Source organism: Eubalaena glacialis, chromosome 2, assembly GCF_028564815.1.
Source record: "Eubalaena glacialis isolate mEubGla1 chromosome 2, mEubGla1.1.hap2.+ XY, whole genome shotgun sequence".
Lineage (NCBI taxonomy): Eukaryota > Metazoa > Chordata > Mammalia > Artiodactyla > Balaenidae > Eubalaena > Eubalaena glacialis.
Genome location: NC_083717.1, coordinates 61,124,960 through 61,148,556, shown reverse-complemented (window position 1 = coordinate 61,148,556; position 23,597 = coordinate 61,124,960). Strand labels below are relative to the sequence as shown.

At 37.5% G+C, this 23,597-nt stretch overlaps 1 protein-coding gene across 1 annotated transcript in view; it reads right to left on the bottom strand.

Annotated features, from left to right (window-relative positions):
• Positions 1 to 23,597, bottom strand: part of HMG20A (high mobility group 20A) — a 71,468-nt gene that overhangs the window by 7,535 nt on the left and 40,336 nt on the right. Inside the window, exons 2-7 of the mRNA XM_061181884.1 lie at positions 18,456 to 18,548; positions 12,552 to 12,699; positions 10,253 to 10,465; positions 7,136 to 7,268; positions 6,148 to 6,179; positions 500 to 575 (exon numbers count right to left, since the gene is read on the bottom strand). Coding sequence (XP_061037867.1) covers positions 500 to 575; positions 6,148 to 6,179; positions 7,136 to 7,268; positions 10,253 to 10,465; positions 12,552 to 12,699; positions 18,456 to 18,544 — 691 coding nt within the window. The 5' untranslated portion in view covers positions 18,545 to 18,548. The remainder of the gene's footprint in view (positions 1 to 499; positions 576 to 6,147; positions 6,180 to 7,135; positions 7,269 to 10,252; positions 10,466 to 12,551; positions 12,700 to 18,455; positions 18,549 to 23,597) is intronic.

Genomic DNA, 23,597 nt, shown 5'->3' with positions numbered 1-23,597 from the left:
ATACTTAAGATTGCAAGGAACAGCTGTAATTCCCAGTATTTGTTTGTTTGTTTGATTTTTTAAAGCTGTGCAATGAGAAGCCTGAGGGGTTCCACAGGGGGATCCTGGGAGACTGGGCAAGCACAGCTGTGGGTCCACATCTTTACTGCAGTGGGGTCAGCTTTGCTCGTATTTATTTTATATTTTGGACATCCATGTAAGCTTTCATTTGTACAAAGGGTTCTAGGCTAAGAGCCTGCAAGCAATTGAATTAGTGATGTATATTTACTTCCTCTGATCCAGAGACTAAAGCAGCTTTGACAACACTGGCTCAGCTGTCCTCCACGGGTCTCTGAGTAGCTGCTTTTAATAGAGAGTGAAATGGAAGCAGTTTTCTTCTTCCAGACCAGTCCCAGGGTCTGGAACATCACTACCGTTGCTTTTCAGCAATGAATTCCTCCCGACAACTAAATCCCCTGTCATAGACCTGAGTAACACAAAATGATCCTTTGGTAATCACCTTTGCTGTGGTTCAGGAATTCCTCTGTAAATATAGGGATGTCAAAAACAGACCGTTCCTTTACCTCTGCTTCTTTCTGTGAATCAAGAGTAACAAAATAGTTAATTCTTAAACAGAAGCTAAATTAAACAGTAGTGCCTAAAGGCACAATGGTCATGTTTTCCTTAAAGAAATAGTAGGATGAGCAGGAATCAGTCTAGGTGAGGCTGTGAGGAAAATGTATTCACCTTTTCTTTGGAACCAAGAAAGCTCAAGCAGGTCAAATATTCAGATCTCTCAGGTGACAACTGCTGTGCAATGAGAAACCTTAAAACAAACCAAAACAAACCTACATAAACTTCCCTAATGGAGATTTTGGAAACCATTTCTTAGCTCTGTGCTTTGAATAGGGAACAGTATACAGTGGAGAAAGTGGTTGAGGTAGGAATATAGAAAGAGAATTTCTAGGTGTTTTTTCTGTTGCTTCTGTTGGTTATGCACATAAAGTGCTCTCTGAGATAGGATTATGCAATCTAAATTTGCAGAGTGGACAATAAGAATTTTAAGCAGAGATCTGCCAGCCATGAGCAATAATAATGGTATTCCATTGGGATTTCTACTTTTACTTCTACTTATTTACAAGGGCAGCCTATAGTTGGGGATCTTTTAGACTTTCTTCGGACACAGGAAAAACAAACAAACAAAACCAAAAATCCAGAAATAACTGGGCTCTTAGTATGAGAATGCCAAGGATTATGTTAGATAGAAAAGAATAATAAACCTAAAATTAATTCACCAATAAGCCATTAAAAATAAAAGTCTCACAAAACCACTGCAAAATATATTCCACAATGATCCTTGTGAATAAAGTCAATATTTCAAAATGCTTTGGCTGCAGTTTCTACAATGAATTTGAAGTTGAAAGCATTAAGAACGTAAATTATAAGTGTCTTGGCAGTATTTAAAATCTTGCATAATATAAGATGGTAAAGAGAACAGTAGGAAATGAGTACTGAAGAAATTGCTAGTGAAATCTGAAGATTCCAAAACATTTATAACATAAAGAACAGTTTAAAAAATCTAGAAATCATTCCTATAGAAACACATTTAATGCCACAGACAGAATGTATCTCTCCTACTCTTGCCACCACTAGTCTTTTATCTTTGAACACAAATATGATTTGGGGCCCAGTAGAAAGGTTAAGCACTTAACAGCCTATGAGGGAATTCTGACAGCCAAGATCCTGTTTTCTTACTGGTGTCTGCCTCCTTAGGGGTCGGGGCTGCGCTGTGTGAGCTGCCTGCCAATGGCAGCTGATCAAGAGAGACTTCTAAGATGGAAGTCTGAAAAACAATGTATTTACCTGAAAACACTTTCAGAGCACTTAATTTTTACCCTATCTTTTACCTCTTAAAGAAAGAAAGTGAAGTTTTCCAGAACAATTTAAAAACAAACAACAAAATTACCATTGAAAGCCCCAGTTTCAACATGCAAAGCTCTACCTCTAGCCAGCTCTTGGTGGATTTCAAAGAGAACTAATGTATGGATAAGAAAAGCTGGTTCCAGAAGGTATCTTAGGCATATTTCTCAGTGACTTTCTCTCGACTCTGCTGGCTTACCATATTCTTTAACTCTGTTACTATACAAGACATAACAGATATAAGCATAAGTCCATACATGACTTAGGATAAGGTCTTATGATTTTATCGTCTCATCTTGTTCGGTCTCTTAGTTAACTGCACAGGCTTCTGTGAGATCAGTTTACCTAGCCATAGGTCTGAATATCTGCCAGTCAGATGCGTAGGTGGGGATGCTTGGCTCCCATTACCATGGTACCAAGAGCCCTCTCCAAGGCCTAGATTCTGCTCAGATGGGTAATTCTGCTCTCTTCCCTGCCAGAGCAGTCCAAACCAAACCAGGCTAACTACATAAGGGCAGAGGACAGCACCACATAGGTGCATTTATTAACACACTGCCTTTTGGTATAGATTCTTAGAGTGCAAAAAAAGAAACACCAAAGCAATTAAATGAAACTGTTCAGTCTCTGAAAGGCAACAGAGAATTCTACTTAACTGAAGAGTCGCATAAAAGCCATCAGCACTCTTCCTTTACTGAGTACATTACTTGGCATTGGACAGGATCCTCTTGGGGGCTCAGATATACTTAAGCTGCTCCAAGGGTCACTCAAGGGATTAAAATCATAAGGATTTCATTACCTCTTCATTGAAAGGGTCTAATCTGTTCAGGCTGAGTGTCATTTTGTCATTTCCCATAAATTAAAGGAGAAACAAAATTATTGTTTCTATCTTAGTCCTCACATGAGATTTAGACACTTTCTTGAGAGTAACACTAGCTGACTCCTGGGTCTAGCAGGCTGGCTTTTGATTTGAGAGGAGCAAGAATACTCTTCACTTTGGTTTTCATTCTATATATTGAGTGGAGGATAAGAGAACAGAGGCCTTTTGAACTGAAACTATTTTGCTGTGATCTAGGCTCAGGGCCAGAATTTCATAGAGAGTGATATGCTTCTCTCAAGTGCCCTTTACCTTAGGGAATGCTCTTAATATTGTGTACCAGGCTTAAGTGCCCCACTGCTATGCAGAATGGCTTGAGTGGCTTTCAGGTCAGCATTTCTTTGGCTCTAATATGCTCTCCAGTAACTGCCTTGGCAACAATGTCTTAGGAATCTAAGTTCCATTAGGGAATACAATAGATTTCTTTACTACATACACACAAATCAAATCGTTTCTGTCTCAAGTGGCAACAAATTTTGCTGACATCACAGGCAACCTGGCCCATTTTAACTTGCAACACTGTTTATTCCATATAATGTGGCAGGTGCTGCCAGGAGTGCTAAATAAGAGGGGGCTACAGAGGCCTGGCTTTCAGTCACAATTCTGCCTCTAACTAATTCAATAAGTGATTCTGGGAAGTTCTTTCCTGTCTCAGGCAAGTCATTTTCCTCACCGGCAAAATGAGGGGGTCAGTTGAGAGGATTTCTGAGGTCTTAGTAGTTTTGAAGTGAGCTCGAAGACTATTTTACGGCATTTGCCATTTTATTCCTAATAGGATAAGTAAAGGGAAATAAGCATGTTTTTAGAAACTGATGTTTTAGGCACTTTGCAAGGTACTTGCTCTTTTATTAACTTCCTTATAACTCTGCTCAAGCCATTTTACATATATATATAGATATAAATATATGAATATAAATATATCTGAAGTGCCCCACAAAACCTGGGTCATCTTTAAGGTCTGATTCAGTTCCTCCTTTCCATGGGGGCTTCTGTGGCTCCTTTTGTTTTCCACTTGTAGTGCTTTCTTATTTTTCTTAACTCTTATTATACTATAAGAGGTTATGTGTAACTACGTTTAACAATTGTCAAAGAGGTTTTGTTTTTATTGCAACTCTTTTGAAATTACCTAGTTTAGTAAGATATTATTCAATAAAAACTGATAAAGTGGGGGATATTAATTGGGTCAACAACCTTACTAAGAGAGCTTTATCCTGATGTGGGCATACAACAGATTTATAGACCCTACTGTATACACATTTGAGAAATTACTGCTGGCTCCCTCCTTTTCTGTGTTTCACGTGAGTCTAATCCTGAAACACGGAAATCACACAGAGACTTATTCCTTTTCATATATCATAGAAATTCATATCATACTAATAATGTATTTTAAAAAACCTTCATTTCTCAAATCAGTAGCAGCAGCTTCTATGACTAAGTCTACTAAATCTTTTCTGATGGCAACTATTAACTTTATGAGAGGCAGAAATGCCACATATGGTTTGGCCAGCAAAATCCATAGTGATGAAAAGAGTCAGTCATTGACTAGAAAATGTGAGCTCTAATAATTTAGATTACTGTCCATACTCTCTTTTGTAACCATTAAGGATAGAGAAGCTATAAAGGATGCTTAATAGGGAAAAAAAGAAGTTTGGTAATTTCATGATATTGGTGGGTTGGGCACACAAAGGAAGGAGAAATAAATAATTATATAAGTATCTGGCAATATGGAAAGCTTGCAACACTATTCAATTATGATTTAAAATATATAGTGTACATACAGTTTCTCAAGCAAAAAAAAAAAAAAAAGATTTCATCCTAATTGAAACACAGAGATGTCATATGTAACTACATTGATATAGGATTTATATGAAGAATAAAATGCTAACATTTACTATGCTTCTCACTTTATAATTCATGGATGGTAATAAATCTATTTGACTTGTGAATCTAAAAGTCTTCTCTATGTTTTGAAGGTCACCAATACCAAATTAGGTATGAGAACTACAACTCCAAGATAAATACATTATTATTTTGAAGAAATGATTTCCTTGATTTAGTAAAAAACCCAATACATGCAAAAGAGTATATCAGAAAATTCTTTTTGTGTAAATATCCATTGTTATTTCAACAAATGGGTTTTGTATAGAAACAAATAAGTATTTATGGAAGAACTCGTCCATGCAAGGGCATCATGCTAGGTGGGATGGGTACAAGATGGAACTAGACCATGCATGCCTTCAAAGAGATTATAATCCAAGCGTGTTAATAACAGAAGCACTTGAGTAACTTTGGCACCTTAGCCAGATCAGCTAAATGCGTAAGAGAAATATAGAGAGCTGTGAGGTTTAAAAGAAGTTGGAGGAAACAGGAAAAGCTTGAAGGAGGAAATGGAACTTGAAATAGGGTTTGATGGATGACTAGAATTTAGAGGCAAAATTGGACGATGGGAGAGGGTAATAGAAAAAATGAGTGAGGGAAAGAAAGTATTCTCGTGAAAGGAAGAATATGAGCACAGGCATGAGGCAGAAAAGGATGGGGCACTTGGAGGACAGTGAGTATTAAAGGTTTTTAAGTACATAAGATATATACGGGAAATATGGGAGTTAAGGTATTTGGAAAGGGAAATTGGGGCTTAATTACAGAAAACCCTGATTGCTAAGTTTGAATGTGATTTGGTAAGCAATGAGGAGTCATTGAGCATTTTCATGCATGAAATTACCACAAATTTTATTTTCTTAGAACCATATATTAATCATAGGCTACATATATATTTAAAGCTCTCTATGCAGCAGAGCCAACACACACAGGCCTCAGTCCTATATAGGAACACAGGTCTAAATCCTATTGCTGAGACTGAACCAAATGGAGAGGAAAAGGCCAGTAAACAAATATGCGCCAGTGAGGAAAGCAGGCATAGTAATCAAGATAATGTCACTTGTGGTCTGTAGATGCTGTAAGTTGAATAGTTCATTTTAACTAAGTGCTGGATTCCCTAAATAACAACTTTTTGAGAGTCAGAATATAGTATCTGATGATGATAAACTATGGTCAAGTTATAGCTTTTAGTTGGTCCTCATTTCTATACCTCACTCCAAATTCCAGCCATCTTCAGCATTTAAAGCCAATAAAATTCTTGGACCATAACAAAGGACTAGAGTTAGGGACTTTAGTTCAAGGACACACTCATGACATAAGTGTCTGCCATATGCTAAGAATCCTTGAGCTAAAGGCAACTAACCCAATCCTAATTACAGGATAGGAAATACTCTGCCATTCATTAAAAAACAGTCCAATAGCATTTCAAACAGCATCATTATTATACATATATCATACACACACACACACACACGCTATGTAGACAGAAAGTTAATTACCTCATGATCATGAGTGGCCTGTCGGGCTGCATCTAAAAATATGATAGAATAAGAACATTAAGCTGAAAAACAAAACAAAATAACAAAACCTAAGGAAATGACTGTGCTAAGCTACAAAAACTGCTGGTATATGTGGGCTCTCAAAACATATCATATTTTCTCTGATAGCTTTATTAATCAGTCAACACAAGTTAAAGGGAATCCCATCTTACGGGTTACGCAGTTAGACACAAGAGAAACAGCAGACACAGTTCTTACCTTTGAGGAGAACAGGGTGGGAGAGTGGACAGGAAATACATGCCAAAGGCTGTTTGCACAACATTACAGTTTAGCAGGCAAGATGCCCAAATGTGGAGAAGACGCAATAGCTCAGGAATGACAGGCTATTATGAGCGGGGCTTCTTTCTTTGGCAGTGTTTCCTGAAGAAGGGGAACTTTTAGCAATATTTTAAGAGTGTGATGAACAAAAGATCCATGAAGACGGGGATCTTCTGTATCTTGTTTACTTTTACATCCTTAATGCCTAGGTGAGATCCTGATATGTAATAGGAGGTGTTCAATACATTTTTTGAATACACGCATACATGAATGAGTGAATTAAAAGGATGATTGATCACTGGAAGCTGGGAGAAATGATCACATGAAAGGCTTAGAGGTGTTACAGCAAGGTGGTTATGTAGTGTAGCAGACAGATTTGTTTAGAGGTAGAGAAATGACTAAATTGGAAATAGAAGAAAAAGCACAGACAACTAAAAGGGGTCTTGGAGCACAAGCCAAATTGTTGATACTGGATATGGAAACCCAATTGAAATTTCTAAATGAGAGCAACGTGATTTTAATAAAATTCCAAGATGATGCTTGTAAGTGAATGTAGTACAATAGAGAAATGATAGAAACATACCTTTTGTATTATCACTCTAATAGTCAGCTTTGTGACACTCCATCATGCAAAACAAACTACAAATACATTTGGTTCTGGTTCTGATACCTTGCCTATGAGATTTGCCTTTCTGACGGTCCTGGGTTTTCCTACTGAAAACCTTGTAGGCCTCAGTCTTCTGATACTGCTCCAGTTCCTTCATGTAACGCTCCTTATCTCTGTCTGCTTCATCAAGGTAGCGCTGGGAAAGAAATACGGAATTTTTTTCAAGAAATAGGTCTTACTGAGGTAAAATACCAATGAACTCTTTGAAGAAAGCAAAGGATAATTAGCACATGGAAAGAAAAGTACAAGTGGGATAAGCTTTGAGAATTAAAAAAAAAAAAAGTCATGTGAATAGAATAAAATATAATCTCTCAGTTATAAAAGAAATGGGTGATTCTAACTTTTTAGACTATCGCCTTTCTTAACTTATTGAAGACAAGTTCTATTGAGGTCATTCTCATAAAAAATTCACAAGATTATAGTTCTTCTACTAATCCTATAGACAGAACTACACATGGCCCTAGAGTCCTCAAGACTGAACACCACATAGGCACACTTAATCTTCCCAGGGGAAAGGATGGAATATTACTTTGTTTCTTTATCCCCAACCCATTCTGAGGAGATGATCTCATACATCAATTGGCCTTTAAGAGCCAGAAGAGTGGAGATACAAGGAACATAAAAAAGAATGACCTCATCCTATGGACCTAAAATGGGCTACTATGAGAGAGCCTGTATCTACATGCTTTGTGCTATTAATTATTTAAACAAAGTTCATTGATCTACTAGGATAATTTTGTTTAATGCCTTGTACTTTTCACTCATCATTAGGTTTAAGAAATAAAGTATAAAAATACTCTTCTAAATGAACACAAACAAGAGTTAGAAATTATGTTAAAAGCCTTGTCCTACACAAGAGCCAGATGTAGGGGTCAAATGGCCAAATCTGGGACAATTTAAGTATCAAAATGCTCAAGTGTAGTAATAATTTATAAACCATTGGGAAAAAAAGAAATTCATATGCCTATGCCAATCGTAAATAAATAACAAACAGATACATAAATGGAGGGAGGAAGAGGGCTCTTGCTTAGATTAGAATGCCGAAGGCCAACTGGCAAATGTGGAGGGAGTGCTAGAGTTGGAAAATCATCATTTTGCAACCATCATGGTAAATATTAGATCAGGCAAAAGTTATTAATGAATGCTAAATCTAGGGGGAAAGTTTGATATGGAACAGACTATTTGAATGTCCTTAAAATGTCTCTGCACAGACTACTTATTAATTATAAGGGAGAGTAAAAAACTTCTGTGAGTGAGCAAAATTAACATTACCAATGAGGAATAAAAGACATTGCGTGCCTGCATATGCGATACCCTGAGAAGGACCAACGTCCACCTATGCAGTATTCTGACCAAGAATGCATAACCTCAATCTAATCATGAGGAAACATCAGACAAATATAAAATGAGGAATGTTCTGTTGAAAGTAAACAAAAAGGAGGGGGAGGAAGAGGGAGAGACGGTATTCCTAAAAAAATATCAATGTCATAAAAGACAAAGAAAGGCTGTGGAAATATCCCGGATTAAAGGAATCTAGAGATTTGACTACTAAACTCAGAGCCTGACCCCTGCACTGGAATCTGAACTGGAGGGGGAAAATGTTACAGAGGAATGATGTTAGGTCAACTGACAAAACTGGAATATAGATGGTAAGTTAGATAAAAGTATTGTGTTAATACAAAATTATGAGGTTGTTAACTAAACTGTGGTTAAGTGAGAGAACATGTCTATTCTTAGGAAATTCACACTGAAATATTTAAGGGTAAAGGGCTATGATGTATGTAACTTATATCAAATAATTCAGAAAAAAATTGTGTGTGTGTGTGTGTGTGTGTGTGTGTGAGAGACAGAGAGAGAGAGAAAAGAGAGAGCACATGCCCAATCTTGCCCAGGAGAGTATGAGTGCATGTGCAAAAAGAGAAAATGTGTTAGTAATAGGTCAATCTGGGTCAGGGTATTTGGGTGTTCTTTTTATTATTCTATGTTTGTAACTTTTTGTACATTTGAAAAATTATTTTCAAATAAAAATTTAAGAACAAAAACAAACACGAAAACCCTTGCCCTGCCTAACTAGTTAGTTATCACTGTTGGTTATCCCTGGAGATGACTTTTGCTTTTTTCCTTATATACTTCTGTATTGTCTGAAAAAATTTTAAACAATGAGCGTATATTAATTTTGAAATAAAAAAATTAAAGAGAAAAGAGTAACTACTATGTACAGCTCATAATCCATTTATACATTAGAGCTAAAACAATGGATGATATACTCTGTTTTCTATTAGCTTTCTACCACAAACACAGAGCTTCAAGTTGCAACTCAATCTGATCTCTTTGAAATTTTTTGAATTCAGTTAATTCCCAAGAGTATTTTTCAATTTGGTTTTAGTTTGTTTGGAATCCTTTTTAAAGAGTATAAGACATAAAAGAAATATAGATATATATCAGATACTGAAAATGCTGGGAACTTTTAACCCCTCTGACAATCCCTACCATCACACCACTTTTGTGGCATTTCAACCAGTTCATGGCTAACTTGTCCTTAATTCCTCTCAAATCTAACAAATGGATTTGTTTCAGTTTGGCAATAGGGTTAGTTTCTGTCTTGGAGGAAAGAGAATTCAAATAGTTCTTGCTTTATTTTTCATAGTAGGTTAAATTTGCCAGAACTCCAGTTTAAAAAGTTTATTAAAGCAGTAAAATCTTTTTCTTAAACAAAATTCTTATGTGAACATCAGAATTTTATCAAAAGACCTTTTCTCATTTAACTCATGACTTTTCATTTAACTCGGTAGAATAAACCATGCTGATAGATTTCTTAATATTGAACTACTTTTTACAAAAATCTTATATGAACTCTCAGCATATAAAGCAAATAAAAGTGGAGCTGCTTTGGTTCGCGGGGGATCCTAGAGTCCCTCCTGCTCACGTCCCTGCAGCAGACCCTGAAAGAGTATAAAAACCACTGTGGAGAAAAGAGCTATGAAGGACCCTGCTATTCTGGTCTCCTAGGCCCATGACAAAATTGAAGAATCAACAGTCCATTCTCTTTGCTTTTCTGACAAAAGTTATTTTTGAGATATAATCAAAACCAAGCAAAGGATCAGGAATAGGAACAATTACCTGTTTTTCCTCCGGAGGAAGTTTACTCCATTCATTGCCTAACATCCTTGTAATTTCTGGAAATGGGACTTCTGGTCTTTTTGCTCGAAGCTGTTCTCGACGCTCGTTCATGAACCGAACATATCCTGTAAGGGGGGATTTGGGTGCATTGCTGTCTCGAAGAGGTTTCTTCCTCTTTCTTCCTTTGGACCAACCTCCTCGTTTACTTCTTTGCTACAAAACAAGAAAAAATAAAAACCCCAAACCAAATTACAACAACAAAAATTTCCCCAAATAACACAATAATCAACACCAACAAACAAAAGAGGATTAATAATTGCATTTTGCTACCATTAAGGCCCTGGATATTCAAAGCTCTCCAAACCTGTTCTAGGTACAAATGGCTGCAATGCAGTTTTCAAGAAGGGACTCCAGATGGTTCACCTGCAGACCTTTTTATGTACCATGCTACACACTGTTACACTAAGGGGCTATTTTAGTGCTAATCCCAACAGATAAGAATAAGGGGTACCATGATCACATAAGCTCTGGCCTTCATATGCACTTAACAAATCCTGACTCCTGACAGGGGAATATTCTAAATGAGAAATGCAGCACATACACAGCACTGTGCCAGGGAAGCAGACATTGCTACAGTAGATCAGAACAAGATGCTGTCACATGCACTGGGCAAAAGAAGAGACAAGTTGTAGTACTAGGATTAAAATCATGCATGAAGGGTGTTTCTCATTGATATCATTCAAAGACCAGTTTATTTCCCACAGCAGATAGCACTATAGATTTTAAAATTAATATCTAAGACTTAGAAAAATTTCAGCAACTATAATATATCCAAAATGAATACTAGTTCTTTGGCTTGCTGGTTTATTTAAGATGTTTATTTTATAAAGGCAGAGGTCTTTATATGTTATTAGTTAAATCAAAAGACAAAATCGCCCCCCAAAAAGTTTAAAGGACTGAAGTACCACTATTGTTTTACCACAGCCTTTTTCTTTGTCCTTTTAAACAGGATGCAAGGTACTTTTGCTTCATAATTTTACAAATACACATAGCCTATCAGTTAATAAAGTTTTATGGATACAAGCATTTTTATTTCAGAGAAGAGAACGATAAGCCAAATGGGACAAAAATATCTAAATATTAATTACCATACTGCACTCCTCCAAATATATATAAAATGGTACAGTAATTCAGCATTGGGCAAATGGTGTACTTGGTATCAGTTTTTTTATTTTTCTTTTTTGTTTTTGTTTTGTAAACCTAGTAACATTTAACATTAAAGCTACTAAGGATTTAAGATGTTTAAGAAGCTTTAGGCATTCTTCATAATCTTTAAGAATGCCAACATAAAAAGAATCAGCTCTTTCAAAATAAGAACAAAGACAAAAGTCAATGATGGTACTCTTTCATAGCTAAAAAAAAAAAAGAGTATCTTAAAACATAGACAATGTAATCAGTCATTTGTGAGGAACACTGGAAGTCCAACAAGGGAATGATGGCCCAGGTCCATACAGAACCTCTGTGTGAATTAGAAAAAGATGCCCCCTATGGGACAATGAATGACTTGGTAAGTCGTGTGAACCCTTTGGGCACATATGACTCCATGCTGCAGGGTTTGGTGAGCAGAGTGTGGTCTTGAGTAAGGGCATGCGGACTCCTCATTAATTACATTTTTTTAAAAAAAATAAATTTATTTATTTTATTTATTTATTTTTGGCTGTGTTGGGTCTTCACTGCTGCATGTGGGCTTTCTCTAGTTGCGGCAAGCGGGGGCTACTCTTTATTGCGGTGCACGGGCTTCTCATTGTGGTGGCTTCTCTCGTTGCGGAGCACGGGCTCTAGGCGCGCGGGCTCAGTAGTTGTGGCTCGCAGGCTCTAGAGCACAGACTCAGTAGTTAGATAGCCCGTGGCTCACGGGCTTAGTTGCAGCATGTGGGATCTTCCCAGAGCAGGGCTCGAACCCATGTCGCCTGCATTGGCAGGCGGATTCTTAACCACTGCACCACCAGGGAAGCCCTAATTACTTATTTAATTAAATCATGCAACTCATTCAGTAAGCATTTGTTGAGCATCTAATCTGATGCAGGTATAAATTTTCTAGGCAGGGGAAAAAGAAGAGTCTACTTGTCTCTGTATCATTAAAACCATTAATATGGTTCTATGTGAAACAAGAAATATTAAACAGAATATTCTGCAGAATGTAAGGAGGCCAGAGGATGAACACCTCGATCAACTCCCTTGCTGACTGCTTCTTCAGAAGCCTCAGAGACCAGTAACAGGAGGAGATGCTTCAGCTTACCTCATCTTCGTGCCTCTGTTCATTGCCTTCTGCTGTATTTGAAGACTCATTCTGAAGCAACTGACCTTGGGAGAGATCCTCAACAAATTCTGGATTATTTGTGGATGATGAGGCTCCACTACTATATGGAACCTCTGGGTGGGTTATCCTGAAGAATGATAGGCAGAGTGGAAAAGTTCAGTATCAACAGCATCAAAAACTCCTACTTACCAAGGTTCAAGACAAATTTCACATTTCATTTCATTTGTTCAAGACAAATTGCCAGCAAAATCACATGCCAGCCCTTGAATTAATTCCCCCACCTCATTCTGTATAAATGTAAACAATGTCTCCACAGCAATTATAGAGCATTTTAAAAAAGGTTTCAGTGCTTGATTGGATCAGGTCAGTTCCATGAAGAAATCTACTACTAAAAACAACTATAATCTTTCCCCCACAAATTACCTCTCTCCTCAACGTAGACTTTACATTTTAGTTCTGAGCATGCAACTTTTATATGCTAGTTTCATGTATCTCCTTTTCATGTCATAAAAGGAAAATACTATTAATGGAAAAGAACAGGAATGGGAGTTGAAGAGGCAGTTTGCCCCCCTATCACAAAAGAGAGTTCTTTAAGGGCATAAGAAATATCTCTTATGGTACATTCCATAGGCTCCTCCTTCTTGGATTATAGTGTTTATTGACAGTGAGATCATCTAAGAACCATATTATCAAGTTCAGTAAGTTCAGGTATAAATGTTAATAAATCAGAGATATACATTTTCTGTTCCTATCATTCTGTTCCAGATGAGTCAGCAAACCAGATCTCATCCTTCTGAAAAGTGGACACGAGAAGGTACAGATGACGGTTGGATCTTAGACTGAGTTATACCCTATCGCATTTAGATAAAGGAATGGAAATAAAGGTAACACCATGTGCTAGAGAGTTTGGGGTTTTGGGCAGGTAGTGGGGAAGGTGGAGGAAGATGTACAAGAGAGTAATATTCAGTCATTATTCTGGAAGAATGTATACTCCATAGAGTTACAGAAAATACTTACAATGCAATATAAGTACTGAAACAGAGGTCTGTAAAATGTGCCATAAAGGTACAGTACAGGGGATGATGAATTTTATATGTATGGAGAGCATGTTAAGAAAGATTTTACAGAGGAGGTCTTAAAAGATGAAGAGGCATTCATCAGGTAAACAACATTATTACAGGTAGAAAGAACAGGGTATAATAGAAGAAAGGGAAACTTTTCAGGAGGCTACTGCAATAGACTAAGTGAGAGACAAGGGCAAGCAGGAGAACAGGGGCGAGAAAGCTAAGAGATAATTAAGAGGTAGAATGACAAATCTTATATAAATAGTGAGGGAAAAAGAAGAGTCAAAGGTAATTCTGAGATTTCTAGATTGGGTGATAATGTACTATTAACTATTGTAACAACTGGAATGTGTGTGTGTGTGTATGTGTGTGTAAGAAAGACAGATGAGAAAATGCTAAGTTTGAAACACTCATGGCATAATTAGGTGGAGCTGTCCCACCGACAACTGGAAACATGCCCTGAGAGAACAGAAGTGAAGAAAAGGCAGGAGATATTTTGGGAGGCATCAGCTCATGGAAATAATGGGAAGTGCTAGATATTCTCCAGAAAGACAGTGAGAAGAAAAGTCAGGATAGAACTCTGTTGGAACAATATTTTAGGAGCAAGTGTTAGATGAGCTGGGAAAGACTAAGGAGGGCGTTAAGAAATCTAGGAGAGAATACTGTTACAGAGGCCAAGGCAGGAAGACTTTTGAGAAGGGGTTATTACACAAGCAAAAAGTTGCAGATGTCACATAAGATAGGCTAAAAAGTATCTGCTAAATCTGAAGATCTGAAGGACTTCAGCTGTACTCCCTGTACTTCAAGGGAGTACAGTTTTAGTGGAGTTATGGAAATAAAAACCAGATTGAAGTGGACTGAGAAAAGAATGAAAGCAGATTCAGACTGTCCTTGAAAGGACAGAAATTTTATTTTTCTGAACACTTCTATAAAAAATAGGGGATTATAACTAGGAGGTTCCTACATTTTTGAGGTCCTGTGAAAAAGGGTAGATCAGAGAAGTTATTAACTCAATGCTAATTATGTTCTCTGAAGAGTTGCCATTAGAGATCCAGTTTGATCTTGGCAGCTTTGTTTTTCAAATATTTCAATCATTTTGGATGTCTTACAATGTCTTTTCTTTCACTGTCATTCTTCATTTCAACTGTGCCATCAATTTTTAAGTTACTAACTCTTGCACTTTCTTACTTCAGTAAAATATGAAAACTAGGTTTAGGAAAGAGTACCAGTCCTGTGAATTCCTTGACTGAAATGGATAGGAATCAGAGGGAGTGGTCAAAAGCAGCAAATGCCTTAGAGATGACAAGTTGAATAAAGACTGAAAAAAAAAAAAAAAAAAAGGCTCCTTTGTTCCAATGAATGAATTGTCCATGCTCTTAGCTAAAGCCAACAACCCTTCCATTTGTGCCCTGGATCCCACACCCTCTAGCCTACTCAAAAACAAGTTTCAGCAATTCTGCCCTCTCTGGCATCACCAATTCTTTCCTCTCTACTAGATTAGCCTAATCAGCAAACAAATGTGGCATTATTACTCTTATCTGGAAACAAAACAAAAAACACACTTTCTTGATTCCACTTCACTTTTCTCCTTTCCTTTATGGACCTGACCTGAGGGTGGTATGTTCCAAGATCCCCAGTATACTGAACCCTGTTTTCTGTTCTGTCTTCCACCCACAAATTTAATGCCTTTTCTATCTTAACTAAGCACTTATCATGCACTGTGTCCATAACTCTTGCAGTTTGAGATGTGATAGCAAAACTAGCACGAATATCTTTTTCCTTCTTCACGATTTCGCAGATAGAAGATTCATTCTTACCACAGATCTCAGCAACCTCAGCATATTACTATTCTTTTTTTTTCTTTCCTTATTAAGTCAAGAACTTTCACCTTTTCACTTAAAGGAAGCACATTAGGGCTTCTCTTTGGCGTATCTGAATTGCCAGCATCACTACTCTTGCGCTTTGGGGCCATTATTAAGTAAAATAAGTTACCTGAACACAAGCACTAAGATACTATGACAGTCCATCTGATAACAGGCAGCTACCAAGTGACTAACAGGTGGGATATGCTGGACAGAGCGATGATTCACGTCCCAGGCAGGACACGGTGGGATGGTGCGAGATTTTATCATACTATTCAGAGTGGCGGGCACTTTAAAACTTACAAATTGTTTATTTCTGAAATTTTCCATTTAATATTTTCCAACCATGGCTGAACGTGGCAGGTAACAGAAGCCACGGAAAGTGAAATCATGGATAAGGGGGTACTTACTGACTTCAACTGTTTATAGTGGAAAGAATTGTTTATAGTTATTGACTTCAATTGGTCTCCCTTCATTCTTTCTTAAACCCAACCCAAAGGAGATAAGTGTTCACAACTCTTGTCAAGGTCACCAATGACCTCCATGCTAAATCCAGTGTCATTTCTCAGACCTCATCTTACCGGATCTTCCAGAAGTATTTGACACAGTTCATCTCTTCCCCTCCCTTGAAATATATTTTTTACCTGGTTTCCAGGACCCTGCACTCCTCTGGTTTTTCTGATACCTTTTCAGGTACCCCCTTGAGTCTTCTTTGCTGACTCTTCCTCTCCTCCCTGACTTGTAAATGCTGGAGTATCCCCGAGTTCAAGTGTCAGGTCTCTTCTCTTTTCTACCTACACAGTGCTCATTCGTTGGATGATTTCAACCAGTCTCACAGCCTTAAATATCAGCTCTAATATGTTGATGGACTCCCAAGTTTCTCTTTTTAGTCTAGACAGCCCCTAACTTCAGAGCCCTGTATCAAGCTGCCTATTTGACATCTCTGCTTGGATAGCTAATAAGCATCTCTATTTTAAACTCTCTAAAACCGAGCTCCTAAAATTCCCTCCTCCACTTGCTCAGTTTTCCCCATCTAATTTAATGGCAATTCCATCCCTTCAGTCGCTTAAAAAATTTGGAGCTGTCTTTAACTGCTTTTTTCTCCCTTCTCACATCTCATCTGGTCTTTCAGGCAAATCCTGTTTGGCTTACCTTCAAAATATATCTAGAATTCTATACTTCTCAACACCCCCCATTCCTATTATCTTTGAAACCCACTCCAGTGAGGTTTTTGTCCCTACTACTCTGCCAAAAATACTCTTGTCAAAGTCACTAGTGAAGTTCTTTGAGTCATCATTTCTCACTTGAATTATTTTAGAACCGTAACTGGTCTCCTTGCTTCAGCCCCTGCTCCCTTCACTCTATTCTCTATATAACAGCCACAGGGATACTATTTTAAAATGTCAGATCATATCATTCCGCTCAAAATCTCCCCATGCTTTCCCACCTCACTCAGAGTAACAGTTAGAGTGCTTACTCTGACCCATAAGATCTTACACGATCTAGTCCCTTGCTACTGAAAGTACCGGCCTTACACCAGCAGCAGTGGCATCATTTGGGAACTTATTAGAAGGTAGAATCTCTGGCCCTAACTCAGACTTTCTGACTCAGCGTTTGCATTTTAATAAGATGTCTAGGCAATTCATAAGTGCATTAAAGTTTGAGAAACACTGATGGAGCCTATTACCCCTCCCCCTGGTATACTCTGCTCCAGTCACACTGGCCTCCTGGCTATTTCTAAAAGGCAGAAACACTCCTACCTCAAGGCTTTCCCACTCACTGCTCCCTCTGCCTAGAATAATCTTCCCCCATAACTGTAGGCTAGCTAATTTACTTCCTTCAGGTTTTTATTCAAGTCACTTGTAAAGCCTTTCTGGGCCATCTTATCTAAGATGGCACCCCCAAGCCCTTCCTGTCCCTCTTCCTTACTTTATTTTTTTAATCCATAGTTCTTATCAATGTAGTATGCATTTTACTTATTTATCCTGTCTATTGTCTGACTTCTCCAGTAGAATTTAAGCTCTATAGGGGTTGGGATTTTTGTCCATCTTGGTTATTGCTTAATGTCTAGTGCCTAGAATGGTGCCTGGCACATAGCAGACACTCAGAACATTTTTATTGTACAAGTTGGACTCAGCAAGTAGGCAGCTTTTAGAAAAGTTTTAGAGAACAGTTTCACCTGAATAAAGTCAGAAGGCAGATATTAATGAGTTAAGAAAGAATGTCAGGGAAGGAAACAATTATAAAATGTAGTCTGTTTTTAAAGAGCTCTAAGGAATATTAAAATAATTCATCTTAGGGATTAGCTAGCACTTCAATCTATTAGAGAATACATTTCTTCTTTGGCAAGTAATGTCTAATAGAAAAGATAAAAATTCAAGTGGAACAGAGATTTTCAGTGGAAGAGGGACTACTGCTATTAGCCCTTTTCTATATTTCTTTATATATCTGTCCAAAAATACCAAAGAAAGGAGTTGGAGTTGGGTGGGGAGGGGTAGGTTGGGAGGAACAGAAGTCAGCTAGAGCTCCTAGGCATCTTGAATAAAGAGCCATAACTAAAAATCTAATCTTAAAACAACAACAAAAAAACCTGATGTTTGGGGAAAAAAATATTTTAATATCTGTGGCAATTCAGACAGAAAATGAATTTGATTTTCGAAGCTAGCCCTGTGGCAAGTATTTCCTTAATGGTGACTATGTAATTCTCTTAACTGGGAGTCACTGATGTTTCCTAGATCCCACAGTACTGCTGTTCCAGTTCACAGGAACCAGAGCATTGCAAATGACAGCTGAATACAGATATCAAAGCAGTTCACAATGGCTCTCATTCTCTTTGCAAAGCATAACAAACGCACCTTCTATTTTTGATATAAAACTGCCTCTTTAGCACCTCATATGTTGTCAGAAGCTGTTCTGAAGCCTAGGCAGAGGCCCAGTGTCCCAAAGCAGCTGCTTACCCAGTTGTAGCCAGGTCATTACTCTCCTTGGAGCCTTCTTCATCTGCAAAAAGGGGAGGCAGGGTGGAACCAGTCATCAAGGTTTCCATCTCTCTAAAAGGAAGACAGAATAAAAAAAAATTTAATGGCTTAATTATTTCCAGTTCAAGTTGCATTAATTTAAGAGCCAGCCTTCCTTAACTTTATCACATCAGCAGCAGAATAGAAACTGACCTAAATATTTATTTTCTTGACTTGGACACATCAATTTAAACTTTATGGTTAATGGGCTTTTAACCCTGGTCTTATCAACTGACCAGACTAAAAACAGATTTTAACAACTAGGACACAGTTTGGAAAATTCCTTTTTGTTCATTCAGAATATCTTCAAAAGTATTCTTCATTTCCGGTAAAAACTGTTAAGCAGAGTAACTCAGAAGCACTGCAACCCTGAGCAAGTTATTCAGCCTCTTTGAGATACAATTTCACCATCTTAGACACAGACAAAATTGCTGACTTAACCCACAGGGTTATTGTGAAGGATTAAACTGAAAGTCCTTCATAAACAGAGAAAGGCTAAGATGGTAAGCGCTTTGAATATTATTATATAAAGAAAGATATTGTTATTACAGCATTACGAGTTCTGAATCCCGGATGAATCATCCTTAGATTAAATGGTGACAATCTGAGTCCTCCAAAGGGAAATAATGCAAAGGAAGTAGAGGATGGAAGGCATACTGATGTGGTTCAAAATGAAAGAAACCACACTTCCAGGTCAGAAATATGCTCCACATCACCATGATGACCAACAGTGGAAATAGCATGCACCTGGGCACAGGAAATAACTAAGCCTAATTGAAGAAAGCAAATAAATCAGAAGAACCTGAGGTTATCAGAATGAAAGGACAAAAGGAAAAAGTGACAAAGAGAGTAATTTCATTTAGCATATCGCTACAAAGAAAGATTTTTCCCTTTCAAGGCTTACTACCAGGGGCTTCACCCCATATAGCTAAAAGCAGAAGCCTTCCATTCACCATGAAAATGATATTCAAACAAAACATTCAATAGTGACCCTAAACATCAGCCACCTAAGCGGAACTGCAAACCACTCAAGAAAAAAAGTGCCTCAATCAACTGGGAGAATTGAGGAACAGATTATGAAAATTCACTCAGGAGCTCCCTCAGCAGTTATTTCAGGTGCTGCTGCTAAGGAGACCTAGTGAAATAGCAATTAAAAGAAAAGCACAGCAGCCCAAGGAGAGCTAGGATTCATCCCACTGAGATGGAAATACGAAGAAAATGCAGATGACACTGATGCCATATTCTAAAATGTTCAATATAATAATTTACTTACAAAATGATAACAGTGATGATTTATTTCTTATTCTTACTTATTTTCTTGTTTTCACTTCTTTGTTACTTAGCAGACCAAATTCCATAAATAGCTTACTGTGAAAAAATGCATCTTTGTATATTCACCACCCATTATAGTGGGAGAGCATGGAAGGCAGAGAGGAACTTCCCACTCAACCACAGAGTACGGCGTTTATTCCACATGCAGGGATACTTGATAACTTTTCAATTCCTTCAAGAGAGGGGGGTTTACAAGGGGCTCTAACAAATACTGCAAAATTCCATTCTAGATGTTTTCTAGGATAATCTTGACACAAGTGCACTTATGTTTTACTTCACATTATGCACAGACCAGATTAGAGCCCAGGCTTTAAGGGCTGCTAACATCACCTTACACCAATATTCATTTTATCAAAAGAAAATTAATCAATTAGATGCCATATAATCTAATTATAAACCACAAGCAAACATTCAAATACCCAGGTATATATCCACAAACCTTAAAAGGACTCATTTAATTGGCTTCTTTCTAAAAGTCTCCTTAGAAGTAAAGCACTTTTCGAGAGCCTCAAGTTTCAGCATTGGAAGCTCTTGGCATCCCACCTATACCTCAAAAGAAGATATATTACCTGGTGGGGGACAAATGAAGTGTCTTTTCATTCACTATACCAACATGATCCTCTTAGAGTGTTTCCCAGATACCTTTAGTCATTTTTGAAATATGGGGAGGCAGCTGGACGACACAACCTTAACAACATATAAATAGATCATATAAACAAAGGAAGTTCAGAGAACACATTTCTTGTTGTTGTTGTTTTTTCCTCTTAAGTGTGTTTTACTCAATCCATATGGCTTCAGATATCTTTTCTCTAGTGTTACTGAGTAGTCAGGTCCCTAAGAAATGAGTAATAAAATGGGTGGAAGGTTAAGGGGCCAAAATCAACAAAAGAAGGAAATGAGGAAAAAGTCCAGTGAAACTCAAAGGCCTCTAAACTAGTTGGGAAAATAAAATGATTCGCAAGAATTGGCTGGGATCCTGCAAGAATCTGCTTTCATATGGTTCATGAGGGGGTGATTCAAACTGAATCACAGCTACCAAGCCACTGATTGCCAAAAGCCCTTCAGTGTAGCATCTGTGCCTGATAATGTCCCAGTACAGAGGTCACACTAAACTCTGAAATTCTATGCAAAGCACTTAAGAAATGTAATGAATGCTGCTCTGGAAGGGGAAAGAAGAGATATATGTACAAAGGCCAGGCAATATACAAGTTTGGTTTTCCACTGCAGTTTACAGAAACAGGTATATCACGCAGATGTTTCCTTGCAGAAGGGATTCACCCAGTGAAGGCTTCCACCTGGAGGTAAGGGGTATTACCTTGGGGCTTACACTTTGAGCCAAGGTCTGGACTGTAACTTTGGAAATTCAAAAATCCTCTCTAGCACTAATCGCTCACTGAAAAAAAGTGATGTATAAAACAGAGTGCCAATTTAAGACATTTTAATAACAATTATAAAAATTGTAATAAAAATTATATTAAGCCACTCATCATAATCAGAACATTTCTTTGGTCAATATAGGGCCAGAATAAAGGCACTCAGGTGTAGCTTAAGAAATGTTCCTCAACTAAGATTGTTCTAGTAACCTTTCTCAACAAAAGGGATGATCTCACCAATGAGACTATATTATTCCAAATGTGTTGGACAGTGCTGGAAGTATAATTTGTACTTCTGTTTCCTGGGGTTTGCTCTTTTCAGGTACCCTTTCCCTACTTTATGTATGTTAATCCCACTTCATTAAGCCCTCTCATGGAGATGCACAATATTCCTTCCCTACCACACCATCCCCAGCAGTACACCTCAGAGTTGAGAGGTAGGACTCTGCCCTCATTTTTCCGTACTACAACCTTTATGCAAAATTTCCAGTTCCTTTAAAAGTCATGTTAATTGGCTATACCAATCTCTGATCATTACCTCCTATCATTTCAGTTCTACTACAACTGACCTTTAACCACACAAACCTCTATTTGTCGACTCTTGATTTTCCCTTCTCTGTCTAGCTTAGATTCTGTGGCTGCATTTCAAATATTTTTTTGCCAACACTCTCAATTCCTTTGCCATGTTGTTCTTCTATACCCTAGATGTAGATCAACTCTGAGTTTTAGCTCAACATGGTGTTGGAGAAAAATCACAAAATAAAGGGTGCTACTATAAATTTATGGTATCCAACTACAGCTGGGCCCACAATGCTCTCAGCAGTCATTTTACATGTTCTTAGGTTATCAACTGCCACATTAGCTCTGGCAAAATTTTCCAATCAAATCAAACCTAACTCACTCAAACCCTCCTGATTATTCAGGCTCATCTCTTCAAACTTCTCATCCCTGACACACCAAAACCATCCTAAATTGTTTTATTTTAAAAATATATAATTTATATACCATAAAATTTATTCCTAATTTAAGTTATACAGTTCAGTGGCTTTCATATATTTACAGGGTGACTTTCACATATTACTACCAACACCATAATTGGTTTTACAACATTTTCATCATCCCTAAAAGAAACTCGGTACCCATTAGCAGTCACTGCCCATTCCCCCCTCCCCCTAGGCCCAGGTAACCACTAATCTGCCTTCTGTCTTTATAGATATACATATTCTTGACATTTCATATAAATTTAATATTCTCTGACCTTTTGTGTCTGGCTTCATTCACTTAGCATAAAGTTTTCAAGGTTCATCACATTTTAGCATGTATCAGTATTTCATATCTTTTCATGGATGAATAATACCACATTTTGTTTATCCATTCAAAGACTGATAGACTGATAAGACTTGGGTTGTTTGTATTTTTTGTCTATAGTGAATAATGCTGCTTAAGAACATTTGTGTACAGTTTTTGTGTGGACACGTTTTCAATTTTCTTAGGCCTATACCTAGAAATGGAATTGCTGGGTCATATGATAACTCCATGTCTAACATTTTAAGGAACTGCCAAACTGTTTTCCAAAGCACCTGCACCATTTTACATTCCCACTAGCAATGTTTGAGATTTCCAAATTCCCCATACCCTTACCACACTTTTTAGGAGTGCTAAAGAAATATCAGTTCTACCCTCCTCCAGCTTTCCACATGGGCTAAGGGAAATACAGAACTCCAGCCCACTTCAGCCATCCTGTCCCACTGAAAGGGGGAAAAAACTAAGAAGCACTGGTGAAGTTTATAGTCCAGGGGCACAGGCTCACCAAAAGACTGAGACCTAATCATAGTACTACAGAATGCTTCTCCTCCCCTCACACCTTACCACTACATCACTAAAGGCCTATATACCACAGTTCCTTTCACCCAGGACATCATTTCTACCTTTCAACAAAAATTTACAAGGCATACTAAAAGACAAAAAACAATTTGAAGAGACTGAACAAGGATTAGAACCAGAGTAAGATACAGCATGGTTTTTATTTCTTAACTTTTAAAAAATTGAAATACAGTTGGCTTACAATATTATATTAGTTTCAAGTGTATAATATAGTGATTAATATTTTTACAGATTATACTCCATAAAAAGTTATTATAAAATATTGGCTATACTCCCTGTGGTATACATTACATCCTTGTAACTTATTTTAGACCTAGTAGTTTGTACCTCTTAATTCCCTTCACCTATTTTAGTCTTTCCCACCCATTCTTCCCTCTGGTAACCACTAGTTTGTTACCTGTATCTGTAAGGCTGTTTCTGTTTTGTTATATTCATTTGTTTGTTTTATTTAAAAAATTCTACATATAAGTGAAAACATACAGTATTTGTCTTT